Source organism: Phyllostomus discolor, chromosome 4 (genome assembly GCF_004126475.2).
Source record: "Phyllostomus discolor isolate MPI-MPIP mPhyDis1 chromosome 4, mPhyDis1.pri.v3, whole genome shotgun sequence".
In the NCBI taxonomy this organism is placed as follows: Eukaryota; Metazoa; Chordata; class Mammalia; order Chiroptera; family Phyllostomidae; genus Phyllostomus; species Phyllostomus discolor.
The window spans coordinates 135,893,266-135,919,887 of record NC_040906.2 but is presented as its reverse complement, the minus strand read 5'-3'; the positions used below and the strand labels follow the sequence as shown (position 1 = coordinate 135,919,887).

Sequence of the window (26,622 nt, the reverse complement as noted above, 5' to 3'; positions counted from 1 at the left end):
TGAACTCTCAGAGGGAATCTCTTCATGTTATTTCATGGCAATCCTGGTTGAGCTCTCTACCTGAAGCTGTGCTTCAGTCAGGTTTTTAAAGTTCTTTTTTTCCTCTTGAGGTCACTACTTTTTATTTTGTTACATAATACACCCCATCTGGTTGCCTATACATCCTGTGTTTCATCCCTTTCTGTGCTTTTGAATGAATTGTTCCATTTGCTTCTTCCTTGGTCTGGAGAATGCCTATTTATGCTTCAAGATACACTAATGAATATTCACTGAAAAGCTCCTCTCTGCCAGGTGGGGTTATGCACTTCCTCCTCTTCCTTCTCATTGTTTACCAACCATCAGACACTTCATGTATGCTCTTTAAAGAATGTCCTGCCTCTTTCATCTCTGTTACCCTAGTGCTGAACATAGGACCTGGTGTACACTAGGTAGGATATGATCAAATAAATGGATGACTGAACAAAAAAATGTGTTCTAAAACCAGGCATGGGTTTTGAAAAATATTTCATTATCATATTGGGTTATGGTTGTCATGAAACTGATTTGAAAATTAAGACATTTTTTTAATCTACCGATTCTCAATAATCACCTCTGAGACCAAGACAGACATTAAGAGAGGAAAGGACAGATTACATTAAGGACAGATACTAAGAGCTAATGGAAATGAGTCACTGACATAAAGTTCTGAGATCTTGGAGATGGAAAAGCTAAGATTCAATAATGTTTCCTCATTTAAAAAATAAACATGAGCAATGTGTAAGCTGGGTATTGATCCCTGGCAAAATTCTAAAATTAATTATTAAACTAATTGATTTTAATCTATTAGTAAATAATATGATTATCAAGAGGGTATATCATGTCAAAAATAAAAATTATTCAAGTGCTATGAGATTGTTTTATTTACTTCAATAAGACATTTAATAAAATTTCTTAAGATGTATCAGATAAATGTGCGAAATTGCAGTGAGGTGAGTAAGTAGTTAAATAAAGATACTCATTTTGACTTCATTCATTTTTAGTTGCCATAGAGTTATGCTCCAGGCTTTGTCTTATTCAATATTTATACCAGTTATTCAAAGTCCCAGAATTTATCTATACAAAATTCATGGCTGTTACAAGGCTGAGAAAAGTGAATATTGTAATAGCTGTCAGAATAAAGAGTTAAAAGTTGACAAGTAGAAACATGAAGCTAAAATCCCGAAATGAAAGTTGGCATATATAAATGTAAATGCTTACATTTTATTTCAAGAAAACAACTATCTGACAGTAGTATATGCCCTTTATATTTTGAGTCATTCTAGCTCTAAACATTAGTGATTCTAGAGGTAATCTAGCCTAGTTCTCTCTGTTTCCAGAGGAAGCCTTGCAATCAGCTGGAAGTGGAGCCAGGATTAGGACTCAGTTCTACTAAATCCAAGTTCCTTCACTCAGTTACACTGTGTGCATTATCCCTTGCTCAAAACACCCTAGAAGAACTCTATATCTATGTATAAATATCACACTAACAGGACACTGATGAGCTACAGTATCACAGGATTAAGGCTGTGAGGAATATGAGGAATCTATGGACCAGGATCCATGAAGCACAATGGAAAAACTTTAAATACTAACATGGTTTAGAAAAAGACACTATCTTCGACTCTCCAAAAGGTTATTAGCCACTTGGAAGAAGGGATAATCTCAGAATGCATTTTCCCAAATGATGAGAACTGAGACGAATTGGTCAAAATAACAAGGAATAGATTTTGGCTTAAAATAACTTAGAATTGTCTGCCAGTCTTAATGAGCAGAGCCTGGATGGCCACCTATCGAATGAACTAAACAAAATGGAAATGAGGAATTTATCAGATGCACCATTCAAAATACTGGTTATAAGGATGCTCAAAGAACTTAGTGAGTAATGCAATAGCATAAAAAAGACCCAGGCATAAATAAAGGATATACTAATGTAGGGGTTCCCAACAACCAGGCCGTGGACCGGTACCAGTCTGTGGCCTGTGTTAGGAACTGGGCCACACAGCAGGAGGTTAGCAGAGGGTGAGTGAGCAAAGCTTCACTTGTATTAATTACCATCTGAGTTCTGCCTCCTGTCACCCCACACCATCCTTGGAAAATTTATTTCTATGAAAACACTACTTTGTGCCAAAAGGTTGGGGACCACCTTACTAGTGGAAATAGGAACAATTTACAGGGAATCAACAGAAGAATGCATGAAGCCAATAATCAAAGCAATGATATAGAAATAATGAAACAAAAAATAACCAATAAGACAACAAGAAGAAAAAAGAATCTGAAAAATGAGAATAGCATAAGAATCCTCTTGGACAACTTAAAGTATACCAACATTTGCATCATAGGGGTGCCAGAAGGAGAAGAGAAAGAGCAAGAAATTGTAAATCTATTTGAAAAAATAATGAAAGAAAACTTTCCTAATCTGGTGAATGAAACAGACATGTAAGTTCAGGAAGGACAGAGAGTCCAACAAGATGGACGCAAATAGGTACGCACTAAAACACACCATACTTAAAATGCCAGAGGCTAAAGATAAAGAGAGAATCTTAAAAGCAGCAAGGGAAAAGTTAGTTACCTACAGGGGAGTTCCCATAAGACTGTCAGTTGATTTCTCAAAAGAAACTTTGCAGGCTAGAAGGGACTGACAGGAAATATTCAAAGTCATGAAAAGCAAAGACCTACAGCCAAGATTGCTTTACCTAGCAGAGCTGTCATTTAGAATCAAAGAGCAGATAAAGAGCTTCCCAGAAAAGAAAAAAACAAAAGGAGTTCATCATCAACAAAACATTACATGAAATGTTAAAGGGACATATTTTAAGAAAAAGAATATCAAGCCCTGGCTGGCGTAGCTCAGTGGATAGAGCACGGGCTGCGAACCAAAGTGTCGCAGGTTCAATTCCCAGCCAGGGTACATGCCTGGGTTGCAGGCCATAACCCCAGTAACCGCACATTGATGTTTCTCTCTCTCTCTCTCTATCTCCCTCCCTTCCCTCTCTAAAAATAAATAAATAAAATCTTAAAAAAATAAAAAAAAGAATATCGAAACTATGAATAATAAAATTGCAATAAACACATACCTATCAACAATTGAATCTAAACAGCAAACTAAGCACAAAAAAAGAGTAGAGACAGAATCATGGATAAGGAGAGTGTTTTGATGATTGCCAGATGAGAGAAGGGTGTGGGGAAATAAGTGGAGAGGTGAGGGGATTAGGAAGCACAAATTTATAGTCACATAACAGCTCTGGGAATGTAAAGTACAGTACAGGAAATGGAGTAGTCAAGGAACTATATGTATGACCTATGGATACGAACAAAGGGGTGGGGATTTCCTGAGGGTGTGGGAGGTGCTGGGTGGGGTGGGCAAAGGGAGAAAAACTGGGACAACTATAACAGCATAATCAATAAAATGTAATTTTAAAAAGCTGAATAACAAGAGGGTCAAAGCAGCTAACCTCCTAAGTTCCCTCTAACCTAAGAAAGAACACTTGGTTTGACCTGAGTCTACTGGGTGCTATTGCGTGACTCAGCCCTTGATTTTTACCAAGACATCAACTCCATGAATCATCATCTGTATACCGAAGTAAACCTTAAGTGGAGGAAGGATCACTATCAGAGAGGCCCTGGAATAGAGCCAGTGGGTGAAGCCATCTGCATTGCCACACTCCTTCCCAGGGCTGAACAAGTGCAGGTACTTAAAATAACATTCCACAAAATGTTTTCCCAAAGTATTATTTTTTTTTCATTTTGTCTTTATTTTTGATCTCATAGTATGATTATTGGCAGAACATGACAAACAACAAGGAAAAATGTAGGAAAGGCAAACCAAATGTGAATTGCTTTCTGTATCCTGTCTCATTCATCCTTGACTGCTATTGGAACAAATCGCTGAAGGGGGAATTACTTATAAGGCTTAAAGGGGATTGTGAAGATTAGCAAAGAAAAATAATAACCAAGCATACTTTCTGTAAGATATTAAACTATGAAGCAATAGATGGTCATAAGCCTAGACGATAAGTTGTCACACAGTCATTGCACAACAACCACTTAGGACAGCAGCTGCACCAACACCTCTGTTTTTCTGTGCAGTGGAATTCTGCTATTTAAGTCTGGTGGGACACACTTGTTCAGCAATTACTATACAGTGAATTGCTTTTACATTGAATGTGAAAGAAGTTCACATGCCAGTGGCTTCTAAATAAAAATGCACCTGTCATCTAATATTTGGTGACATTGAATTAATTACCTTCCTACCATCTGGAATGCACCTCCAACAAAGAGTTTCAGTTAATATAAAGTATATTTATTAACTAGGACTTAGTGAAAACAGCAATGATGAATGTTTGATGATTACGGTAAGCAGAAGCAACTGCTAGATTAATTTTAAAGTCCTTTTATAAAAAAATTACAAAATGATGTACATTTATACATTAAAATCACAGTTACCAAATATGGAGTTGCCTTTACCTTACTCTTAATTTTCATGGACATGGACAACAGTGTGGTGATTGTGGGGATTGGAGGTTGGGGGGAGGTGGCAGAGGATATGGGGGATAAATGGTGATGGAAAAAATAAATAAAATGCAGTCTCATTTAGGAATGCTCAGATGTTAAGGGGAAATTGCATACTAGATCTTTTCCTTGTTTTTGAATACAAAAAACAAAACAAAACTCTAGAGTGACCTGTTCATGAATTCATTTATTTATATGAACATTTCTCTTCCTTTCTCAGAGCTTCCTGAAATAAAAATGGAAAGAACGCAACCTGAAAATGGAATCAGCCTTGAATGGGTGAAGGCAAAACAGGTGAAAAAGAAACAGTGGGAAGATGAAGAAGAAGCTGAAGAAAGGGGAGGCGGGGAGCATGGTGGAAGTTGTGTCTACAGCACAGAGAGACCCTGGGATTAAGACATAAGAGGAGAAACCTGAGATAGTTAGTGCCAGAGCCTGTAGTGAAGAAACAGGATAATTGGGATAAAATTCAAAATAAAAGCAAAATTGAGGCAAATTATCAACCACCCTTTTAGAATACTCAGCGCTGATTAATGAGAAACTATTTAAAAGTCAAATTGTCTCAATCATTATATAAGTGAGGATCATGCCTTTTCTACTAATCTCTTATTATGTGCCCCCAAATTTCCATATTTCTTTGTTCTGAGATTACATAAAATAGCTTCCGAATAAATTTCCTTAACAAAACCAACCTAAGGTCACTATAGTCAGTAATTCCAAAATTCCACTGTAACTGCAACTAGAAATCATGACACAAGAATCAGCAGACAACCTTTAGCGCTACTGCTAAACTAAAAAGATATCATAATAGCTGGTTTTAAAGAACTGCATTATTTTATTTTACTGAATAAAGAACTAAATAATACTGTTTGGCAATGTGTTTCACAAATAACAACAAATAGAAATATGTTAACTGCTTTATTCTCTGAACATTCCAGTATATTACTAAATATATTAATGCTTTATATATTATAATTTGTAAAACACAATTCCAAGGGCCATACATAAAAAATTCATCTTGACCTATAACTCTACCTCATTAATTCAACAGCAGGAATCTGAAAAAGTAGGGTTGAAGACAAATCAAACACTTTAGGAGGCAAAAAAGAAACACTACTTCACCTTGTCTGCACTAATTTCCTCCAGTATGTGATTAATTAATTGAATTCTTCAATGTGCTAGGCATGGTTCTGGGGCTGGAGAAAAAGGTGTAAAAAGACATATATGGTTGCTGTTTCATGAAGCTTCTACTTTAACTGGGGAAAACAGAAAAAAGAAAACCTTGTGGCAGTGAATTTATAAGTATGAATTGTGGTAAGTGCTACAAGGATGAAGTGTAGTGTTGAAGGCATAATGCCAAATTTCTCTGATGATCACTGATGTTGAGTATCTTTTCATATGTCTACTGGTCATCTGCATGTCCTCTATGGAGAAGTGTCTATTCAAGTCCTTTCCTTATTTTTTAATTGGATTGTTTGGTTTCTTTATTTTTTGGTGTTGAGTTTTATAAGTTCTTTATAAATATTGGATATTAACCCCTTTTCAGATGTATCTGCAGATACGTTCTCCCATTCTGTGGGTTGTCTTTTTATTTTGTTGACAGTTTCCTTTGCTGTGTAAATTGAAACCACACTGAGATATCACCTCACACCAGTCAGAACAGCTATCCTCAATAACACAACAACCTACAGTTGCTGGTAAAGGTGTGTAAAAAGGGAAACCCTTCTGCACTGTTGGTGGGAATGCAGATTGGTGCAGCCACGGTGGAAAACTGTATGGAGTTTCCTCAGAAAACTAAATATTGATCTGTTTATTGACCTAGCAATCCCACTTCTAGGAATACATATATCCAAAGGAACCCAAAACACTAATTCAAAAGAATATAAGCACCCTATGTTTATTGCAGCATTATTTATAGTTGCCAAAATATGGAAGCAGCCCAAGTATCCATCAGTAGATGAGTGGATAAAACAACTATGGGACATTACACAATGGAATATTACTTGGCTATAAAAGAGAAAAAAATGTTACCCTTTGTGACAGCAAGGATGGACCTGGAGAACATTATGCTAAGTGAAATAAGCCCATCAGTGGAAGACAAATACCATATGAATTCACTCATATGTGGAATCTAATGAACAAACTGAACTAAGAAGCAAAACAGAGACAGATTCATAGAGAGCAAGATGACAACTATGGAGCAGGGTAGGCAGGTAGAGGGATTGAATAAAAAGCAAAAAGGCCTCATGGACATGGACAACAGTGTGGTGATTGTGGTGCAGAAGAGGGTGTAAAGGGAATAAATGGTAATGCAAGAAGTACAATAAAAAATAAAACCAAAAAAATTTAAAAAAACAGATTGACTTTGACCTCATCAAGGAGGCTTTCCCTGAGATAATGACTGTTAAGGTGTGATAATTGGACAGAGGTTGTCCAAATACAGAGAAAAGTATTCCAAGCAGTAGGGACACCAGTGGACAGTCTTGAGGCAGAAGAGAGGTTGGCGACTTCAAAGAACTGACAGAAAGCTGGCTGGTGTGGCTGCAGCAGAGAAGGAGAAAAGGGGAATATGGGGAAGATGAGTTCAGAGAGGCAAGCAAGCACAGGTCACACTCGGCAGGATTTTGGATTTTAATTTAATGGGAAACAACTAATTATTTCAAACACAAGAGTCACATAAATAGTTTTATATAGATTCATCTCCCTGTAATTTGGAGAGTGAATGAGAGAAGAGTAAGACTGAAAACAGGGAGAGTAGTCAAGAGATGACTAAAGAATAATTACAACTTAGTCATAACTAGGGAAGATGGAGAGAAATGGATAGATTTAAACTATAATTTGGAAGTAAAACTGATGTTGGACAGAAATTTCAGAATATTGTTCAATAATATTAATGGTGACACCTTTGTCATATTATTGATTTAACTAGAATTCCTTAGTATGATACTATGATTGACTTCAGCATGACATTCCTCAGGAAGTCTTAAGACATTTGTAACTCTGTAAGTGAGCTTAGTCTATACTTTTCTTTTGATTAAAAATATTTTCTTGGTCAAGAATAATTCCCCATGACAGCATAGATGGAACTGGAGAGTACGATGGTAAGTGAAATAAGCCAGGCAGTGAAAGACAAATATCATATGATATTACCTGTAAGAGGAATCTAAAGAACAAAATAAACTAATGAGCAAAATAGAACCAGAGACATAGAAATAAAAAAACAAACTTATAGGGATCAGAGGGGAGAGGGTAGGGGATAGCAGGGGAGAGAAGGGGAACGTGTACAAAGGACCCATGGACAAGGACAAAGGACTCCCCTTGTCCAGGGACAAGAAGGGGATTGTCTTTGAGAGTGGGGGTTGGACAGGGCAGGAGAGAGCAATGGGGGAGAAAAATGGGGACAACAGTAAAAAAAAAAGAAGAAGGAGAATTCCCCATCAAGGACCTTGTGACTGCTTTGGATACTGGTGTATTAAGGTTTTCTTCAATAATTCATATCTTTTCTAGCTTGTGTTCTATTGCTGTTTCCCCCTTCACAGCCAGCTTTTGAGAGGGTTTTCAGAATGCTCTCACTTGTAATTTACCCTTCAAGAAGCTCCTACTTGGCATCTACCTTCATTATTCTATGAAATTACCTTTGCAAAAGTCACCTACAGGGACAACTGATATTATTACTTTATTTGACTTCCATGTAATATTTTGAATATTTAAACACTTTCTTAAATACTTTCTTCTATTTGGCAACACATGCTACTTATTTTCCCTGTGCTTCTCTAGAGGACTCTTTTCCATACTCTTCTTCTTCCCCTACTCAACTTCTGAATGTTTAAGTTTCCCCACTGACAGTCACAGGCTTTCTTTTACTTCCAGCCTGTCTCCTTCTGCAATCTGATCCACTCCCATGGCTAGGTGTTGTCTGCCCCTGCAATGTAACTGTAGTACAGAATTTTTTCTGAATTGCAATTCAGGTCTAATGAAATGCCTTAAGTGCCTCTAAAATCTGTGGTATAAACACCCATACAAATTTGTTCCTCTTCCAATGCACAATGGCCGGAAATGTGATGATAATCTCTATCACCACCTTCTCTCTCATCCCTAAATCACCCTAATCAGTTGATACTATCTCCAAATTATATCTCAAATCTGTCCACTTCTTTCCATCTGCATCGAAACTGCAAGCTAAAAATCAACTCTTGCTTGACTACTGCAGAGGTCTCCTAAAGAGTCACCCTACATTTACCTTTTTTTATTCTGCAACTTTCACCAATTTATAGCAAGACATGAAACATGAAGAAAATTAAAACAACTGGAATGAAGAAGCCAGGATCATTATGTGTTTTTCCTATCATGTGTATTACTTTTGGCAAGCAGAGCTGACAAGAAAATTGTGGGTAAACGGGCCAGACACTAAATAAAGATTTAAAAAATCAAAAGCTCTTCCATATATCAACAGTACTCACACTCCTATGGCTGCCAATTACTTTTTCTCACCCCACGCCCCTCTTAAAAATCCCATGCATTGTCCACAAATCAGCTGAGCTGCAGCAGGGCTTTCCAGACACCAGCAATTGGATCAGAAGTGAGTCAATTAGATTCTCTGTATTCACAGTGGGGAAATAAGATGTATGTAACAAGAATCTTTAAAAATTCCATAACTATCAACCTAATAATTCTAGTTCCTTAAGTCTAATTTAAACGAAGGAAAAAAAGATGTGTTCAAAGATGCTTGCCTACATATGGTAATTCTGCATCACATTTCAAATACATTAAATATTAAGTTATTGCTAAAACAAACAAAAAATAGGCAAGACTTAAATTTTCCACAAGTGGAATGGTCAAATAAAATATAACATATCCATATAATGATGTATTATTCAATTATTAAAAATAATACTTTAAAAGACAATTTAATACTCATAAAATAATATAGCTCTTGATGATTATTCTCCTCTGTTTCATGTCTCTCCTTTTTTGATACTTCACTTTTTCTATAACCACTATTAAAGATGCAGCAATAGAGGGGTAAGCATATTTCACATAAATCTAGAGTTATTCACTAGGATCATAGAGAAGAGAAAATGACACACAATCAGTAGTGACTAATGCTAAGCCTCTTGCTTGGCTATCGAATTACTATTACACTTCCCAATTGCTCGCTACCATGGCTAATTAAAAGTTGGCATGGTTATTTCCATACCAATTGGCTTTGGCTACAGATAAATTTCTGCAATTTTTGAAATCATAGTTATTCTACTCCATCTGTTCTCTTCATTTTTCAAGTCAGCTGTCAAATCAAACACATAAGTCCTTCCTGAAAGTTGTAGCAGTTTTACATGTTATCAGGTTAAATGAAACAATTGCATAACATGCTGTTGTTCAGTGGAATTCTAGGAGGTAAACCAAGATTTCACAGGAAGTCAGGGATGTGTCAACAGTGATGATGGAAAAGTGCTATATTTATAACAGTATTTAACATTGTTTCATTAGTTTAGAATACAAGGCATAATTGTCAAGAAAATTTTAACAGTGAATTCTAAAAATACCTCTCAACTATGACTACCTGCTTTTTCCCAGTCATAGTCTCAGTTTTATTTTAGCTAAAATTAATACGCACATGAGACTAAGTAAAAGTACTAAATCATTTCTTGGATTATTTGATATATTTCTCTATTCCCATTCCAATTAAGAATTTCATTTCTCTCCCTGGACTGGTGTGGCTCAGTGGATTGAATGCCAGACTATGAAGCACAGGGTCTCTGGTTCGATTCCCAGTCAGGGCACATGCCTGGGTTGCAAGCCAGGTCCCCAGTAGGGGACATGGGAGAAACAACTACACACTGATGTTTCTCTCCCTTTCTTTCTCTCTCCCTTCCCCTCTCTCTAAAAATAAATAAATAAAATCTTTAAAAAAATAATTTCATTTTTCTGTAACATTTTGCTATTACACACAAAGCACTTCTACCATTTCAAATAGAAAAATATCTTTGGCACAGTCTCCAAGTCCTATTATCTAAACATAAGTTTAAGGATTATACTGCAAGTGATGGGGGAAGTAAGAATACCTGTTCTAACAGTTAAATCTACTCAACCTTTTTATGCTGAAGTAGAGTTTGTTGTAGCAAAATGTAAAAAATGTCAAAAAAATATCTTATTTGTGTTCATTTTATTACAAAAGTGGCCTCATTTTCACCCCTTTATGTATCCACACTCCTTGCAATGTCACTCTACTGCATATATCATCAAGAGGTGGCATCTATTTTCCTACCCCTTAGATCTGGCCTGGGTTTGGGACTTGTTCTGGCCAACTGGATGTGGCAGAGATGAGGGGATGCTAGTTCAGAGTTGGGGTGGGGATTGTTCAAGAGGCCTTACACGCTTCTGCTTGTCTTACATGTTTCTGCTTTCCTTTATCTTGAGAACAAGACTAGAATAACTGTTGGAGGAAGAATAGACATGTTATCTATCAGAAACCAATCTAGACCAGCCATTCTCAGCTAACCTGCCAGGTGAGAAGAGATATATAAGCAAACTGAGTAAGATCAGCTAAGACTATAGAATCACTGAATTAAGTCCAGTCTGAATTACTAATCTACAGAATTTCAGCTAGGTAAATGAATGTTGTTTATAGCCACTATATTTTGAAGTTACTTGTTACCAGTAGCTAATTAATAGGTCCTCTTGTATTTTGTTTACTTATTTAGAAAGAAAATTAGGAAGTAAAATTAGGCAAATAAAAAAATTAGACAACTATATAAAATCTATGTTCCTTATCAATATTTACATTTTTCATATTTTGGCTATTGGGGATATTAACATTTATAAGCACTTTTATTTATGGGGTATTATCTAACTCTTTCAGTGATCCCATGATATAGGAATTATGTTTATTTTATGGAACAAGAGGCTAAGATAAAGAAAGCAAGAAAAGTGTCCAGACGCACACAGTTGTCTGACAGAGGCTGACTGGAACATGGGATATGTTCCAGGTACATATGAACCCAATTACTCTATGACAGGTCACAATCAAAGCCACACCTGAACTGTCAAGTCTGAGCTTTTTTTTGAATGGTGTTTTATGAACTAGAAATGTGTACCCCTTGCAGAATGGCCTAGATGCTGCTCCCAGAATATTCTGAAGAATACTTTACACATATTATATAAAATTACTCACTTGGGCTTTTTCTAATTCCCTAACAAATTTTAAGTGGCGAAAATATCAGTTATCGTTTCAGATCCTCAGTTCAAGTTCTATGTTCATTCAGTCAACTGAATGAAAAATTGACTTCTATGAATAAGTAAAAATATTTTCTGGTGAAAAAGGTCTTACTTTATTTGAAGCCAAAATTATTGTTGCTAGTAATAAGTAATTAGTAATAATAGTTGGATTGGCTATAGTCTTATGATAGTTGTTTACTGGCAGGCAAAATTATTTATTTGTGGTAGCATATAAAAATAGTCTCAACTTTTAACATTGGTTGTCTCACATGTGCTGATACATTTTTAATATTTAAAACATAAAGTAACTTACTGTTGACTTTATGTGTGGTCTGTAACTTTCTGCCTTTGATGGTTGTTTTTGAAGATGTGATTGGAGGAATAAAAATGCTTACTGGAAAATGCCCTTACTTACCTATTTTACAGCTTAATCATTCATTTTGGTTTCTGCTTAAGTGCTTATTGAAGAAGAGCAGCACTGAATCCATGTCCTGTTATCCTGTTGTGAGGGTTTGCCAATGCTACATGTGCCTCTGCCAACGTCTGTGTCAGGGAAAGCGCGGCATGTGGAGCAGTCTTCACTTGTTTCTTTCTCATGATCAAATAATATTTAACAATAAAATTCAGTGGGATTGCATTAAACAGTGAAGAAATTAGTGTTTAAATTTTAAGTTAGTCAGGCCTTGAATGACAACATAAAAGAATGATAGTTTTAAAAGCAAACTAAATTACATGATTTGAAGTAATTACTTAAAAATTTTGAATGCAGATAAAGTAGATATTTACTTCTGCTTTTTATCTGCTTCTTTTCATAAATGTAACTAAGTAGCGGTCCTATTTTCGTAAATACCTGAAGTGTGTGGACTCAGGGTTTAAGAACGATGATCATTTCCATGAAGCCTGGCTAAGTGGCCCTTTTCCAATGGGATGTTCGGAAGTTAGCTCAGGCATGTACATTTTGGTCCTATAACAAGGCTTTGACTACATCACAGCTAGCAAGGCTGATCTCATGGACACAACTCTCACCTCAAGAATAGACTCCATTTTGTTCACTGGTAGTAGCTGCCCACACAACACCTACAATGACACTGAAGTAACATAAGGAAAATCCCTCCATGAAGGGATGTTTAAAGTCACTCCTACAGAAGCAGAGAAGCCAGAATATAGACCTCATTCCCCCTGCCTCATGAAGGCTGCGTGAGTGGTGCTCACCTGACCTTTCCAGCCAGCAATGAGGCAGTGGAGTGGGATCATTCCTATACATCTAAATGATAAACCAGAGCATGATAAACTTGAAAATAGCTGTGTTCTAGGAGATTCTTGACAGCATAAGTAACTAATTTTTAAGAGAATGAGCCACCCCTTTAAATATTTTTTACTTGAGACCTGACTTGGCTGAAATATATTTGCTTGGGTACTATATAAGCTTCTCTCCTGTTATAAGTTACAACTGACCAAGGAATATACTTTCAACTGAGGTCCTCTATACCTGTTCAAGTTCAACGCGTTCTCCTCTGGATGAAGGGCAGCACGTTCAACACACTGAAGCACCACTTACTCTGACTTCAGTGGTAAATTGGCCTGAAGGCTAGTTTTCTAGCCATAATGAAAAGCAGCAGATTTCTCTACTTGGCTTATACTAGATTACAGAAACAATACCTGAAATCATCACATAGTATTTTATCTTTGATGGTTAATATAATTCTTTTTGGATCAGTAGCCACAAGCCTTTGGTAGATGTGACATCTCTGAAATAATTCCTGAATTATTTTATTTTGCAATGAGTGAATTTTGTCATTCAAAACTGTCAATTTTTGTTTCAATTACAGTTTACAATCAATATTATTTTGTATTAGTTTCAGGTGTACAGCATAGGGGGTAGACATTCATATACTTTACAAAATGATACACCCACTACTTCAAGTACCCACCTGGCATCGTACACAGTTACTACAGTTACTACACAGTTACACAGTTACTACAATATTATTGACTATGTTCCCTATGCTGTACTTTACATCCCCATGACGATTTCGTAACTTTCCACTGGTACTTCTCAATCCCCTCACCTCTTTCACCCAGTCCCCACACCCCTTCCCTCTGGCATCAGTCTGATTTCTGTGCCTATGAATCTGCAAAACAGTCAAATTTTAAAAACAGTAAAGGCCACATAAGGTAATTAAAGAAGAAAGGTAGGCCTTATAGTAATCATATACTCAGTTTTCTACAAAAATAAAAATTCAGATTAGATTGTCTTTGTTCAGAAAAGAAATTATGTTGTAAGCAGCACTCATGCTGGTGTCACACAAAAGTAAGTGCTTTACATACTTTTCTTATTTAACTAATCTAGAAACAAAAAATCCCAATTATTTATCTTATGAAAAATACATGTGGTTAAAATCAGAATAGATAACATGCAACACTGAAATATATGTATACATGATCTATAGTAAATAATAAAACAGAATATATTCTTTTATAATAAGGGTTATTGTGTGAATCTTCCACCCATCTCACTATAAACCATTTCAGTTTTAATTCTAATTCAAGGTATTGTATTTTCTATTTGATGCTTTATTTCTTCTTGATATCTCAATCATTCTCTATATTTTCACCTTATGGTGAAATTGACTATTTGAAGACAATAGTTCATTGATACAAAAAAGTTAGAAATCTTTGAAGTCACATATATTGAATGTTTTCCTATATCTCAGAGCCGGAGAGAACCGGTTTATTACTAAGTTCTATGTAAAAAAATATCCAAATAACCACTAAGATTTTAGTGAGATGATGACTTTAAATTACAGATAATATATCTCTTTTCCTTGCTTATTCTCACCTATTCCTACAGGTAAAATCCCATGAAATAAAATAGAAATATGTGTAAACAAAGCATTTAGTTGAAAGCAAGGCCTTGAAATGACTTATTTTAAAGCAAAAATACTCAAAGGATTCTTTAGAAGACAGACTCACTTTTAAAAACAGTCATCACTTAATTATGCTCAATTTCATGATCATTATATGGCTATCTTTTTCTCTCCCTCACAGTTCTGTGAGGAAAATTATCCAGTAACTTAACACCATGTACAATTTGTCTTATAGTTATAGTGGATGTTCATTCTGTCTATAAACACTTATTGAAGAGGCAAATAATTGATCACCACCAAGAAATCTAAATTTAAGCACTTTAATATTTGAGATTATCTATTCCCTTTTCTAGCCCTTCTCTGGCAGTCCAATTACATGACATTTTATGAAACAAAGGAATGGTTCTGTTTTTGTTCTATTTAAAAATAAAAGTAGGCTTATGAAATGCAGAGGGATTCAAATGTTTTTCTGAAGGGAAATTTTAGATAATTAAGGCACTTCCTAATTTGTGTACTTTCAGGAGAAAGCTGCATATTTGAATTTAAAGAAGATTGCTTGATTATTGGGTTAACTGTTTTATTCAGCTTTTATCTGGCCCTCTCCGCATGGTTTTCTTTGACTCTGAGACTGGTAACCAGTGACCATGTGGAGTTTAAGGAGTCTACTGCAACTCAATCTAAGACACTGCACAATCCTAGTGGGTTTTTTCCCACACTTTGCCCACACCATTTAAACCATCCTTACATTAAAATCTTTCAAACTATTTTGAGTACTCCATCTCTTTTCTGTGGGACTATATTATAGCTAGTTTTTTCTCATTTATTTCCTGAGGGAAAATTCCACTAATAAGTCAGATATATACTTAAAGCATTTATTTAAAGACTTGGACACTTGGTGCATTAATAACACAAAATTTTGTATTTTGTTATAGCACAATTTTGTGTTTTTGTGTTTTGTTATAACACAAAAATATAATGTTTAATAAATGTTTGAATTATTTATACAGAATGCATTTAAATAGAAATATCTAGATATAATGACTATCCAAACTTGTTTCAAAATATTTCTGGCAAACATCAATATATCAAGTCTATCTTAATTGAAACAAATACTTTAAATCAACTCTATTAAATTATTCAATTGCTTATATGAACACACAAACAAGTTAGATATTCTGCTTAAAAATATTTTCAAGAACACAACTTATTTTTACAAATATGCATGTAAAGAGAAACATTTACCTTTTCACCAATTTCTCCTTTGCTGCCTTCGACACCTTGCTCTCCCTATAGAAGAGAAATATAAGGTGTACAATAATAGGAACACTGCTTTTAACACATAATTATTATAATAACTATTATAAAATTTCTAACATTGAAAAAATCAACAATTAGAGGGACCATTTCTAATATGTAAATTCTAAACCAATATTGAGTTCTGCAAAATTTAAATATTCCTAAATACTGAAGAAGCACTCAGCAAACATTTCCTGAGTGCACCAAAACAAAGGATGAAGGGTTTCTTATCTCTAGTTTTCTTTAGGTAATGCTTCAATAAAATAACACTTAATATAATTAAAATTCATGTTAAAAAGGATGTCAGCTTTTTATTACATATATAGTGTCTTTTCATATAGTCTATATATAATCAAATGTATATATATGTGTTTATGTACACATACAAGATTAGATAATTATTTCTGCTTCATCTACCCTCAAAAAATGTATCAGGAAAGAAAATAGGGTAGTAGTATTTGGGTATATGTGCCACTGAATGCATGGCCTACCTTTTTTCTACCATTTTCCCTAAAATATAGACTTTAACTTGATTTGTTAATTCAAGCTGATATCGAAACTGCTAAACACCCCCAGTACATCAGCCACAATGACAGCATGATGCAGCCACCGCAAACAGCTGCTGGAAAGTCCAAAACTATTTCCCAGCAGATAAATCTGCATGTCCCTTGGCTTGTAACTTGACTTGCAGAGGCAGCACATGCTGCATCAATGGGTTTTGTCTAGAACTGCTGTGAAGAAATTCAGAAGCTTGCAATTTTGTTGCTGCCAGCTCAATCTTATCATTTTTTATCAAGCCAAATAGTGGAAGATTTCTGAAAAACTATAAGTGTATATCTTTTTAACAGTTATTTTTTAGGTACAGAGAAAAACCTAGATGCAATAGTATCTTCTGTTGCTAAGGCCTGTAAAACTTCTCCAGAGCACAGAAAAGCTATGTTTGGCTTTGATAGGCATCTGCTATTGCATCAATAATGCTCTCCCCTGTGCCGGGATTATTGGGGTGGTATGACAGCTGGCCCCACTTGAAGTGGCTCTCCATCCCTCCAAGAAACTGGAATAGACCAGCCTCTGTGTTTCCAGGAATGCTGATCACACACAATATACTCCTTCCCAGGAGCACAAAGCAGCCCTTAAAGACAGTAGAGGGATAAAAGTGAAGTTTACCTTGGTTAAGAGTAAGATATAAGGCACAGTAAAAAGGAAGCTCAGCAATGTAAAAATCCTAACTTATTATGAACTTATCATTCTGAACAAGAGATAGTTTTGAAGAGATTGAATCTTCATAGCATTTAATATTTGGTCATTATAATTATTATGTTTAGCTCAACCTGGGATATACAAAAAGGAAGATAAATGAGAAATAATGAAACACAGTCAAAGGTAGTGAAAACGGTTCCATGCTTCACTTTAGACAATGTCAAACAACAGTGAAAACATTTCTAGAGCAGCTGAACACACTCCCATGGCCCCTGGAAAGCATCACTGTCGGGGTATCCAGAGAAGTGTGCTGCTTGTGCTCTATGACAGAGTTTCTCCTAGTGTGGCTGGCTTCTTTGAGAAGGGGTTGTTTCCATGGGTTCTCCTTGGAAAGGTCCATTAGTGCGTTGTCTTTGGAAAGACTGGTTAGTGGATTTCTGAGTCAGGGAATTCATTTAATCAAATACATTCTCTGAATTTTACTATAGTATATATGAATTCAATTTCTAAGATGTTAAAATTCTTAACTTATATGAAACACTCAAAAACTCTTTTACCTTTTGACCAGGTAAGCCTGGAGCTCCATGTAAACCATTTTCACCCTAAAGAAAATACAAGCATAAATGTTATTAGCTATAAAAAACAAATGAATAAAGAATTTTTTGCAGTCTTTAATAACTAGCTCTAAGGTTTCAGGGAAAGGTAACCTGATTCTGAGTTTCTATCAAGTACAGGGGCTTTCCATCTATCGCTGATCTCACAAGTCTAGGATTAGCACTTCCTCTTTAAGAAATGGAGTCTCTGAGAGGTTCAGTAACACGCTAAAGGTTGCCCAACTGGTGGCATCACTTGAGATTTGAGTTGAGGTTTCTGCATCTATAGCCCATGTTTTCCTACATGCTATTTAGCATCCCTTATTTCCTTTTTTGTCTTTTAACCTTTTAAACATAATATTAATGTCTGACAAAGGCTTTCTTTGGGCCAGACACTGTGCTTACAACAAACGAATGAGGTAACTACTACTATTACAACCATCTTATTACAGATGATTACAAAATCAATGGGAGATAGCATTGAAATTCAAACTCACACACTTTAGCTTTGTGCACCTAACTGCCACCCTACACTCTCTCAGGGGAAAGATTTAATTCTGGCTTCCAAGTGATCTCTTGTCTAAAAGCTCTATCTATGTATCTACCTACCTATGTATCATCTAACTATCCAATTGATATATAAACATGTATATATATATATATATATATATATAACATACATACATATATCTATATGAGCATGTTAACTTTCTTGCTTTCATCTGTTGAATGCCTTTAAATCAATTTTGAAGACATGGTCAATGGCATTTTACTTGAAACAATTACTTGGGAGAATTTTTAGTTCCTCCCATTCATCTTGTTCCTGTCCTGGGTAAGAAGGTTTCTAGCAGATGCCTATCAGTTTCCATTACTGGAATTCATGGCTCACCTTTTTGATGAGTCTGGATTGTAAATAGTACACCAGCTAGAATGAGATATTCTCAATAGATCTTAGGGATTTAGCTGTTTATAGACATTGACTTTGGGTCTTGAGTTTCTGGGTTTAGACAGCTCAAAACAAAGTAACAATTCCACTGACCTGTCTTATTTCTAGCAAACATTTCTAATTTATAAGACAACAGCTTTTAAGCATTACCCAGAATAAAGTTTGATATCATTTCTTAGAATTCCTATTTGAATATATGAAGTAAAATAGAGCAATACTATATACTGTCTAAATCTAAAGAAATTTTTATTCTTTCATTAATTCATTTTTGGAAAATTTAAATCATTTTCACCAGAGGTGTTCTGCTACATAACATACACACATTTATTTTAAAGGCTGAGGCTTTTTTTAGATCAGATTAAATTATACAAGTGTTCTATAGTATAACTACTATCATCACAGTATATATTAAACACTAAAGGCAAAACTTGGTTGCTAATGTAATTAACTATTGAAACACCAATATAATATAATATACTTATCTATGTAGCAAATATATTTGTATCAATTTTTTTGTTAATTTCTAGATCCCAGTCATCACACAAATGTATTAAGAACTTCCAATTTCATTTGATCACAGAACAGTAAAAGTATATATTGAGTATTTGACACCAGGGAACATTCTATGAAAATTAAGCATCTGTTACTCATCACAGAAATATGTCCGCTTGCTCATAAAGAGCAGAATTATTTTTGTATGTTGGTCTAATATAATGTCTTGTATCATATTACAAGCTACACATAATAATAAGATATGGCATGTAACCCAGTAACAGACACTGATACAGTATATACTTCCAAAAATACTTTTTGGAAAAAAAAAAAGTAGTGACAGTATCTCCTCTTTTTCTGTGCTCACAGCCCACTCCTATGTACCACATGCTCTGAGTACTGGCACCTAAATTGCCACTTCTGGTGTATGAGGTCTGTCCAGAAAAAGCCCAGCCCTTGTTAATATAATAACAGTTTGCATGACATTGATGTAGCCTGGTAGCCAAGGAGAGTGGACTGGACTGTGCATGCATGAACAATGATGACTTCAGTGTACTAGTCAGTGGGGATGGTAGATGCCATTGAGTGAAAATGTGTGCTGTGTGACCATCGCATTCAAAATGGCTGAGTAGAGCAATGAACCTGCATCAGATTTTGCATTAACCGTGAACATTCCTCCACAGAAACTATTTAGATGATTCAGAAAGCTTTCAGGGAAGATGCAGTGAGTGCAGCACAAATAAGTGTGGCACAAATAAAAGCTTCAAAGGTGGTCGAGAATCTGTTAAAAGCTATCCACATTCTGGAAGGCTTGCAACAAGCAGGACACCTGAGAATGTTGAACGTGTATGGGCTGCAACCAACAAAGATCGGTGACTGACAGTGAGAGGACTAGAAGCTGATCTGAGGGTTCCAAAAACTACTGTGTCTGAGATTTTGATGCAGGATCTTGGCATGAAATGTGTTGTTGACAAAATTCATTCCGAGGATTCTGCTACCAGAGCAGAAGCAACATCGTGCTGCAGTTGCTAATGACTTGATTCAAACTGCTACCAATGAACCAGATGTCCTCAAGAAGGTCATAACTAGAGATGCATCATGGGTCTATGGTAGGGGTATCAAACTCATTTTCACTGGAGGCCACATTAGCCTCATGGTTGCCTTCAAAGGGCTGAAATAATTTTGGGATTGTATAAATGTTAAGGAGTTGAGGTTACATTTGGCTCTTTGAAGGCAACTGTGAGGCAGCCCCAGGTAAAAATGAGTTTGACACCCTTGGCTATGGCTATGACCTGGAAATGAAGGCTCAGTCATCCCATTGGAAGTCACCTGGTTCTCCACACCTGAAGCATCTGTGGCAAAGTTGCAGCAAGATCAAGACCATGTTAACTGTGTTTTTTGATTGGGAAGGTGTTGTCCATCACAAGTATGCCCCTCCAGGTCAAACAATTAATAGGGAGTACTACCTCAATGTTCTTCGTTGGTTGAAAGATGTAATATGACAAAACAGCCTCAGTTATGGGCAACTGGTGATGGGCAGCTTCATCACAACAATGCACCTGCTCATACATCATGTCTTACGCAGAGTTTTTTGGCAAGACATCAAAGCACCCAGGTGAATCAGCTCCCCTACAGCCCAGATTTGGTGCCCTGCAACTTCAGGCTTTTTCCCAAAACTGAAATCACCTTTGAGGGGAAGAGATTTCAGACCATTTTTGAGATACATTGGGGCAGCTTTTGGACATTCCAACAAAGGATTTTGCAGTGTTTTGAACAGCAGAAGAGATGTTGGGAAAACTGTGTGAGGTTCCAAGGTGCCTTCTTTGAAGGGGACTGAGGTGTCATCATTGTCCTACGTACAATGTTTCTTGTATTTTGTATCTTCTTCAATAAATGTTTCTATTTTTCACAGAGAATGGCTAGATACTTTCTGGACACATATGTGCTGAATTAGGTGAAAGATGGTAAGTGGTGTACAAATGAAGAGACCTTAGAGGGGCTTTGAGGCGGAATTGAAAGCTGAGTGGATTCTAAAGATGAGATATTCATCAGGCTCTTTATGAGCGAGAGAAATCTCCTTGCATTCCCATAATTAATTAATTAGAAGGCTACTTGTGGCTTATGGAGCTAAGAAAAACCTGAGGAGAAAGAGGGGTAAGACTGAGTCTTGGTGGGAAATGAAGGAGGCAAGGACTAGATTGTGTCTACCTTCACTGTCAGCAATGTTGCCAATTCAATATTTTTAGTTTTCAAATCTCCTGATAAAAACTCTGATTACAGAATCTTTCCAACATTCTGTCATGTCTTAGGCCAGTCAAACTTGTGATTTCCTGAGTTGCCTGGAGGCTAATTTCAAACATGGACTATGAGTTTCTTCTGATTGGAGTATAAGGTGAAACATTAGGTAGTGATGGCTGGAATGGGCAGCAGTAAGTGAGAGGAGAGAAGGCTCTTAGGGGTTTAGAACTGAGGCAGGAAGGTTTGTGGGGTTAATGACATTGAGTTCATTGGATTTTGGGTGAAGATCCACAGCCTTGACAAGGATCATTTTCTATGGGGAGATGAGGGTACTGGGGATGCATCCTTTGGGTTGTTAATTATAGTCAGGGTTCTTAGCTCTGGCCTCTTTCCTGCAGACTTGGGAAAGTTGCAGTGCAGCTATCTGATCAGCCATGCTTGTGGGGCTGTGCCAGACAGCTTCACCTGGGAGAGTGGGTGACTAGTGATTACTGATAGCACCTAAATTTGTCTCTTCCACTCAGTGCTGAATGGGAATAAGCCCCATGTAAGTGGGAGGTGCTTTGCCAGGCTCAAGATGAATAGATGGTGTGTAGGGGAACAGATCACAAACTTACGTTTGGGCAATAGCAAGAGTACCTGGGTTTGACTCTCAGATCTCTGCAGTTGTGCTCATCTTAAGACTAGTGCATCAAGAAGAGGCACTAGTGGGGCTGGGGGGAGGGGAGGGGTGCTTCTCTGTAAAGAGGCACAGGTGACTTCCTTCCTTGATGAGTGGCCTTGTATGCCAAGGCAGCTGGCAGTGTGCCTCAGCAGGCTGGAGCCTTTGCTTCACTGTCATATTGCTGAAACTGCCACCATTGATTCTATTAGGAAATGTCCATGTTAATATCTCAACTAATGGTTCTCAAACTTGATCCTTCAACAAAATCACCTGGAGGCCATGCTGAAACAGATTCCTTAAGCTCTCCTCATTTTTAAAAAAATTCTTTTTCCTTTTTGCTGCTCTGCCTAGGTTTTTTTTTTCTACCTTGTCTTCCAAATCACTGATTCCATCCTCAGCTTCATCTAACCTACTGTTTATTCCTTTCAGTGCATTATTACAGATATTGAATTCTTTGTTTCTGACTTGTCCTTTTTTATGGTTTCTATATCTTTTTTCATGCTGTTAAGTATCCTGATAATCATTACTCTAAACTCTCTATCCGATAAATTGCTTGCCTCCATGTCATCTAGTTCTTCTAAAGAATTCTCTGTTCTTTCATTTGGGATCTGTTTCTTTGTCTTCCCATTTTGGCTGATTCTTTGTATTTTCTGCCTTAGGCATTAAAGTAATCAGTTGCTAAATGGATCAGTTGTTAAACTAATCAAGTTGTAATCAGCAGCCCAATTGCTTAAGTTCTACAGGGTGGGGCAGAGTAATTCCTGCTGGCAGGGCTATTGCTTCCCCTCAGGCTGATGCCACATGGAGAGGAGTGCTCAGCCTGAAAGACGTCTTCTGCAGTATGGGGAATGACTCAGCGTAGGGATCCCGGTGAATGTTCCTTCAGGTCTCTCCCCAGGGCCACAAATTGCAGACTCTCCTCAAGTATCTCTAGTCCACCCCACCCTCCCTCTTGCAGAGCTCAGGGAAAGTGGCTGCAAAGGAAATTTTGTGCGTTGACCCTTTAAGAGGCTCTCTAGTCTCTAGCAGACAGAACCCCTACTGCTTTTCACAGCTGGGTATTATATGGATTTCTTTCCTGATCTGGTGCTAAAGGCTGTGGATCCCAGCTTGGGGTTTAAACCCCACACTTCTCAGGGGAACCCCCCAACTGCTGAAATATCCCTTGAGAGCTTCAGCTGCTACCCATGGGAGCCTAGCCAGCCCTCTCACACCTCTTCCGCACTCCCTACCAGTCTTGTGGTAAAGTGGTTTCTTCTGTGTGCCCTTGGTTATAATGGCTTTTCTCCAGCTCGTGTTCAGTTGGTTATTCAGTCCCACTTTGGGAGTAATCCAAAGGAAGCCAAAACACTAATTTGAAAGAACATAAGCACCCCTATGTTCATTGCAGCATTATTTACAATAGCCAAGATATGGAAGTAGCCTAAGTGTCTGTCACAGATTAGTGGATAAAAAAACTATGGGACATTTTACACAATGGAATACTATTCAGCCATAAAAAGAATAAAATTTTACCCTTTGCTACAGTATGTATGGGCCTGGAGAATATTATGCTAATTGAAATAAGCCAGTAAGAGAAAGACAAATACCATATGATTTCACATCATGTGGAATCTAAGAAACAAAACTGAGCTAACAAGGAAAAATGGGACAGACTCAGATAGAGAGCAGGATGACAGCTAGTGGGGGAGGAGGTTAGGGGTGGTGGAAGGATGAAGCAAAAATGAAAAGGACTCATGGACATGGACATTAATGTGGTGATTCCTGGGAAGGAGGGTATCAGGAGACAAAATGGTAATGGGAGTGGTGGGGGGGAAAATAAAGACAACTGGACTTGAACAAAATAAAAATACAATAAAGATTAAAAAATAAATTAATTAATTAAGATATGAACGATTGCTGAGCCTCACCCCCAGACTTTCTAATTTTCGTGTGTCTAGGTCGAGGCCTGAGAATTTGCATTTTTGGAGAATTTACTTTTTTTTAAAGATTTTATTCATTTATTTTAGAGAGGGAGAAGAGAGGGAGAGAAACATCAATGTGTGGTTGCCTGTTGAGTGCCACCACAGGGGACTGCAACCCCTGGGGCATGTGTCCTGATGTGGAACTGACCCAGCAACTCTTTGGTTCACAGTCCTGTGCTCAACCCACTGAGCTGCACCAGCCAGGAAAGAATTTACATTTTTTAACAAGTGATGCCGCTGGTTCATCAACCACATTTGAAAATGACTGCTATGACCCAGGAACATTCTGAGGTGTTCTGGGGTTGAGAAGACATTGAAGTGTGGTGAGCAAACTAAAAGAGAAATCTATTAAGGATCCCAAAGTAAAATTATTGAGGGTGGTGGGGAAGTAAATGATGAGGGTAAGATTTTAGCCCTGCAATTGGCCTGGGACAGATATATAACACTTTTAGTTATCTTATCAAGTCTCCCTCTGTATGCTGTGACAAGGTGATTCTTTGTGTATTTCATGAGAAGGGATTTCCCATGGTTTCTGGGAGATACTAAGAAAAGAATTGGTGGATGGCAAAGAAATCTGTGGCTTTCCTACCCATCTGCTGCACTGAGACAGTGTACGTATTTTAAACAACAAGGAATGTTTTTTAGCATCGATTAGGTGCTAGGCACTGTGGTAAATACTTTAAACACATTCCTTCCTGTGGTTTAAAAAAATCTGTAAGGTCTATTATTTTTATTTTATAGATGAGAAAACTAAGGTTCAGCAGCATTAAGAATGTACCCAGAATCACAAGCTAGAATGGGCAGAGTCAGGACTTAAAAATATACATTAGTCTTATTACAAATCTGTGTCCTCTTGATTTACAATTGGAATTCAGAGATCTTTATAAAATGTGCAGTTCTTAAAAATAACATATTAGTCATATGTCAGGTTAGGTTACACCCAAACTGTTAACTGGTTATCAAAATCCCCTAAAGTTGTGCTATTAAGAATGGTTCTCGCTTTAATGGACACTTTTTTTTAATTTCAATTAAATATGTTTTCCTATGGCCAGTGTTATTTGGCTTCTGCTCTTTCTCAATTGGAAATTTGCTTTGTAAACCTAACTCTAAACTCCAAGATAAGCCAATTGACACTTTGGGCCCTTTTCTCTCATGGGAAGTGGGTTGGCTTCACATGTCACACCAACATGTGGAAGATTTTGAGATATTATTGAAACATTTGAAGTTTAAAGTTTACAACTTTGTTATTCAGAAACTTTAGTATTATTTTCTCCTTACTGATTTTCTTGAAGTTATCAGAGATGTCCTACTAGAAATTTATAATTATTTAAAATCTTTGATCATTTTTCTAGTCCCTGAGGCACAGGTTAGCACATTTTTGTGTTTCTATCTCAAAAAGAGAGAGATTTATTAAGTAGTATAAAAAATAGAGAAGAAAACAGACTTTAAGAACAAAATTTTGTTTAACAGAAAATGGGTGATGATGTTTCTGTCGGGACTTTATCTAAAACCTAATTTATGTCAAGAGAATAAGCCCCTCTTTAAATTCATTCTGAAGTGCAGTTTCCTAACTGATGCCTCATGCAGTTGGGGTCAAACTGAATTCTATCTACAAAATAAATGCCTGTCAAAATTTACTGGATTGGCAGACATTAGTTGCTTTTCTGTACACTTGTTTTCCCTTCTTCCTCCCAGTCTCAGCACAAGAAAGAAATAAGTTTTTCCTTTGGCTTCCAATCAATGTTTTTTAGCCCATTATTGAAAGAAAATTATGGTCAATGTTTCCCATAGCAACCATAACTTTCAAAACTTGTTACTGAGGCTTTCTTTCTTTCTTTTTTTTAAAGATTTTATTTTTTTTATTTTTAGAGAGGGAAGGGAGGGAGAAAGAGAGAAAGAGAGAAAGATCCATGTGTGGTTGCTGGGGGCTGTGGCCTGCAACCCAGGCATGTGCCCTGACTGGGAATCAAACCTGCGATGCTTTGGTTCACAGCCTGAGCTCAATCCACTGAGCTACGCCAGCCAGGGCGAGGCTTTCTATTATGGGATTTTCATCAAAGGGTCTGTGTAACGTTCCTGTTACAAATTTGCACTACAGATGGGCAAATGAATCAACATGGGTATCACAAAGCAGGGGCAAAATCTAACACTGCTGCTAATAGAATTATTGCCATGTTATTACTCTCATATACAGCATGTCTTTGCCTTCACAGAGCAATCGCAGACCCCTTCTAGAATGCAAAGTAACCTCTTTGAGTGCTATGCACCTGGAATTAATACCAACAATAACAAAAAAAGGACAAAGTAGCCTCTTTGAGACAATTTTGGAAAAAACTTAGGTGTAATTTACGGCCTGCTGGTGGCTCTCTGAAAAACTGATTGAAGTATTTAATTTTTACCTCCTTGTTATCATTGCACATTTCCCTGAAGTAAACAGCTAGGCATAAAAGATAAATTATTAATTTTCCTGATTCATTTGACATTGGAGTCAATGTCTTTTCTTATTATGCAGGAAATACGTGATGTCCAAAGGGTACTTGATAAGGAATCATACTTCCCAGGGCTATTGTTTGCAAATCTAGTACCAATGAGGCCAAGCAAAGAAAGGTACATTAAGCAAGTA

General features: G+C 36.8%; 1 protein-coding gene across 1 annotated transcript in view; it reads right to left on the bottom strand.

Moving 5' to 3' along the window:
* COL19A1 (collagen type XIX alpha 1 chain) overlaps positions 1–26,622 on the bottom strand; it is a 331,257-nt gene that overhangs the window by 214,783 nt on the left and 89,852 nt on the right. Inside the window, 2 exon segments of the mRNA XM_036024315.1 lie at positions 15,849–15,893; positions 17,660–17,704. Of these exon segments, the coding sequence (XP_035880208.1) occupies positions 15,849–15,893; positions 17,660–17,704 (90 nt within the window).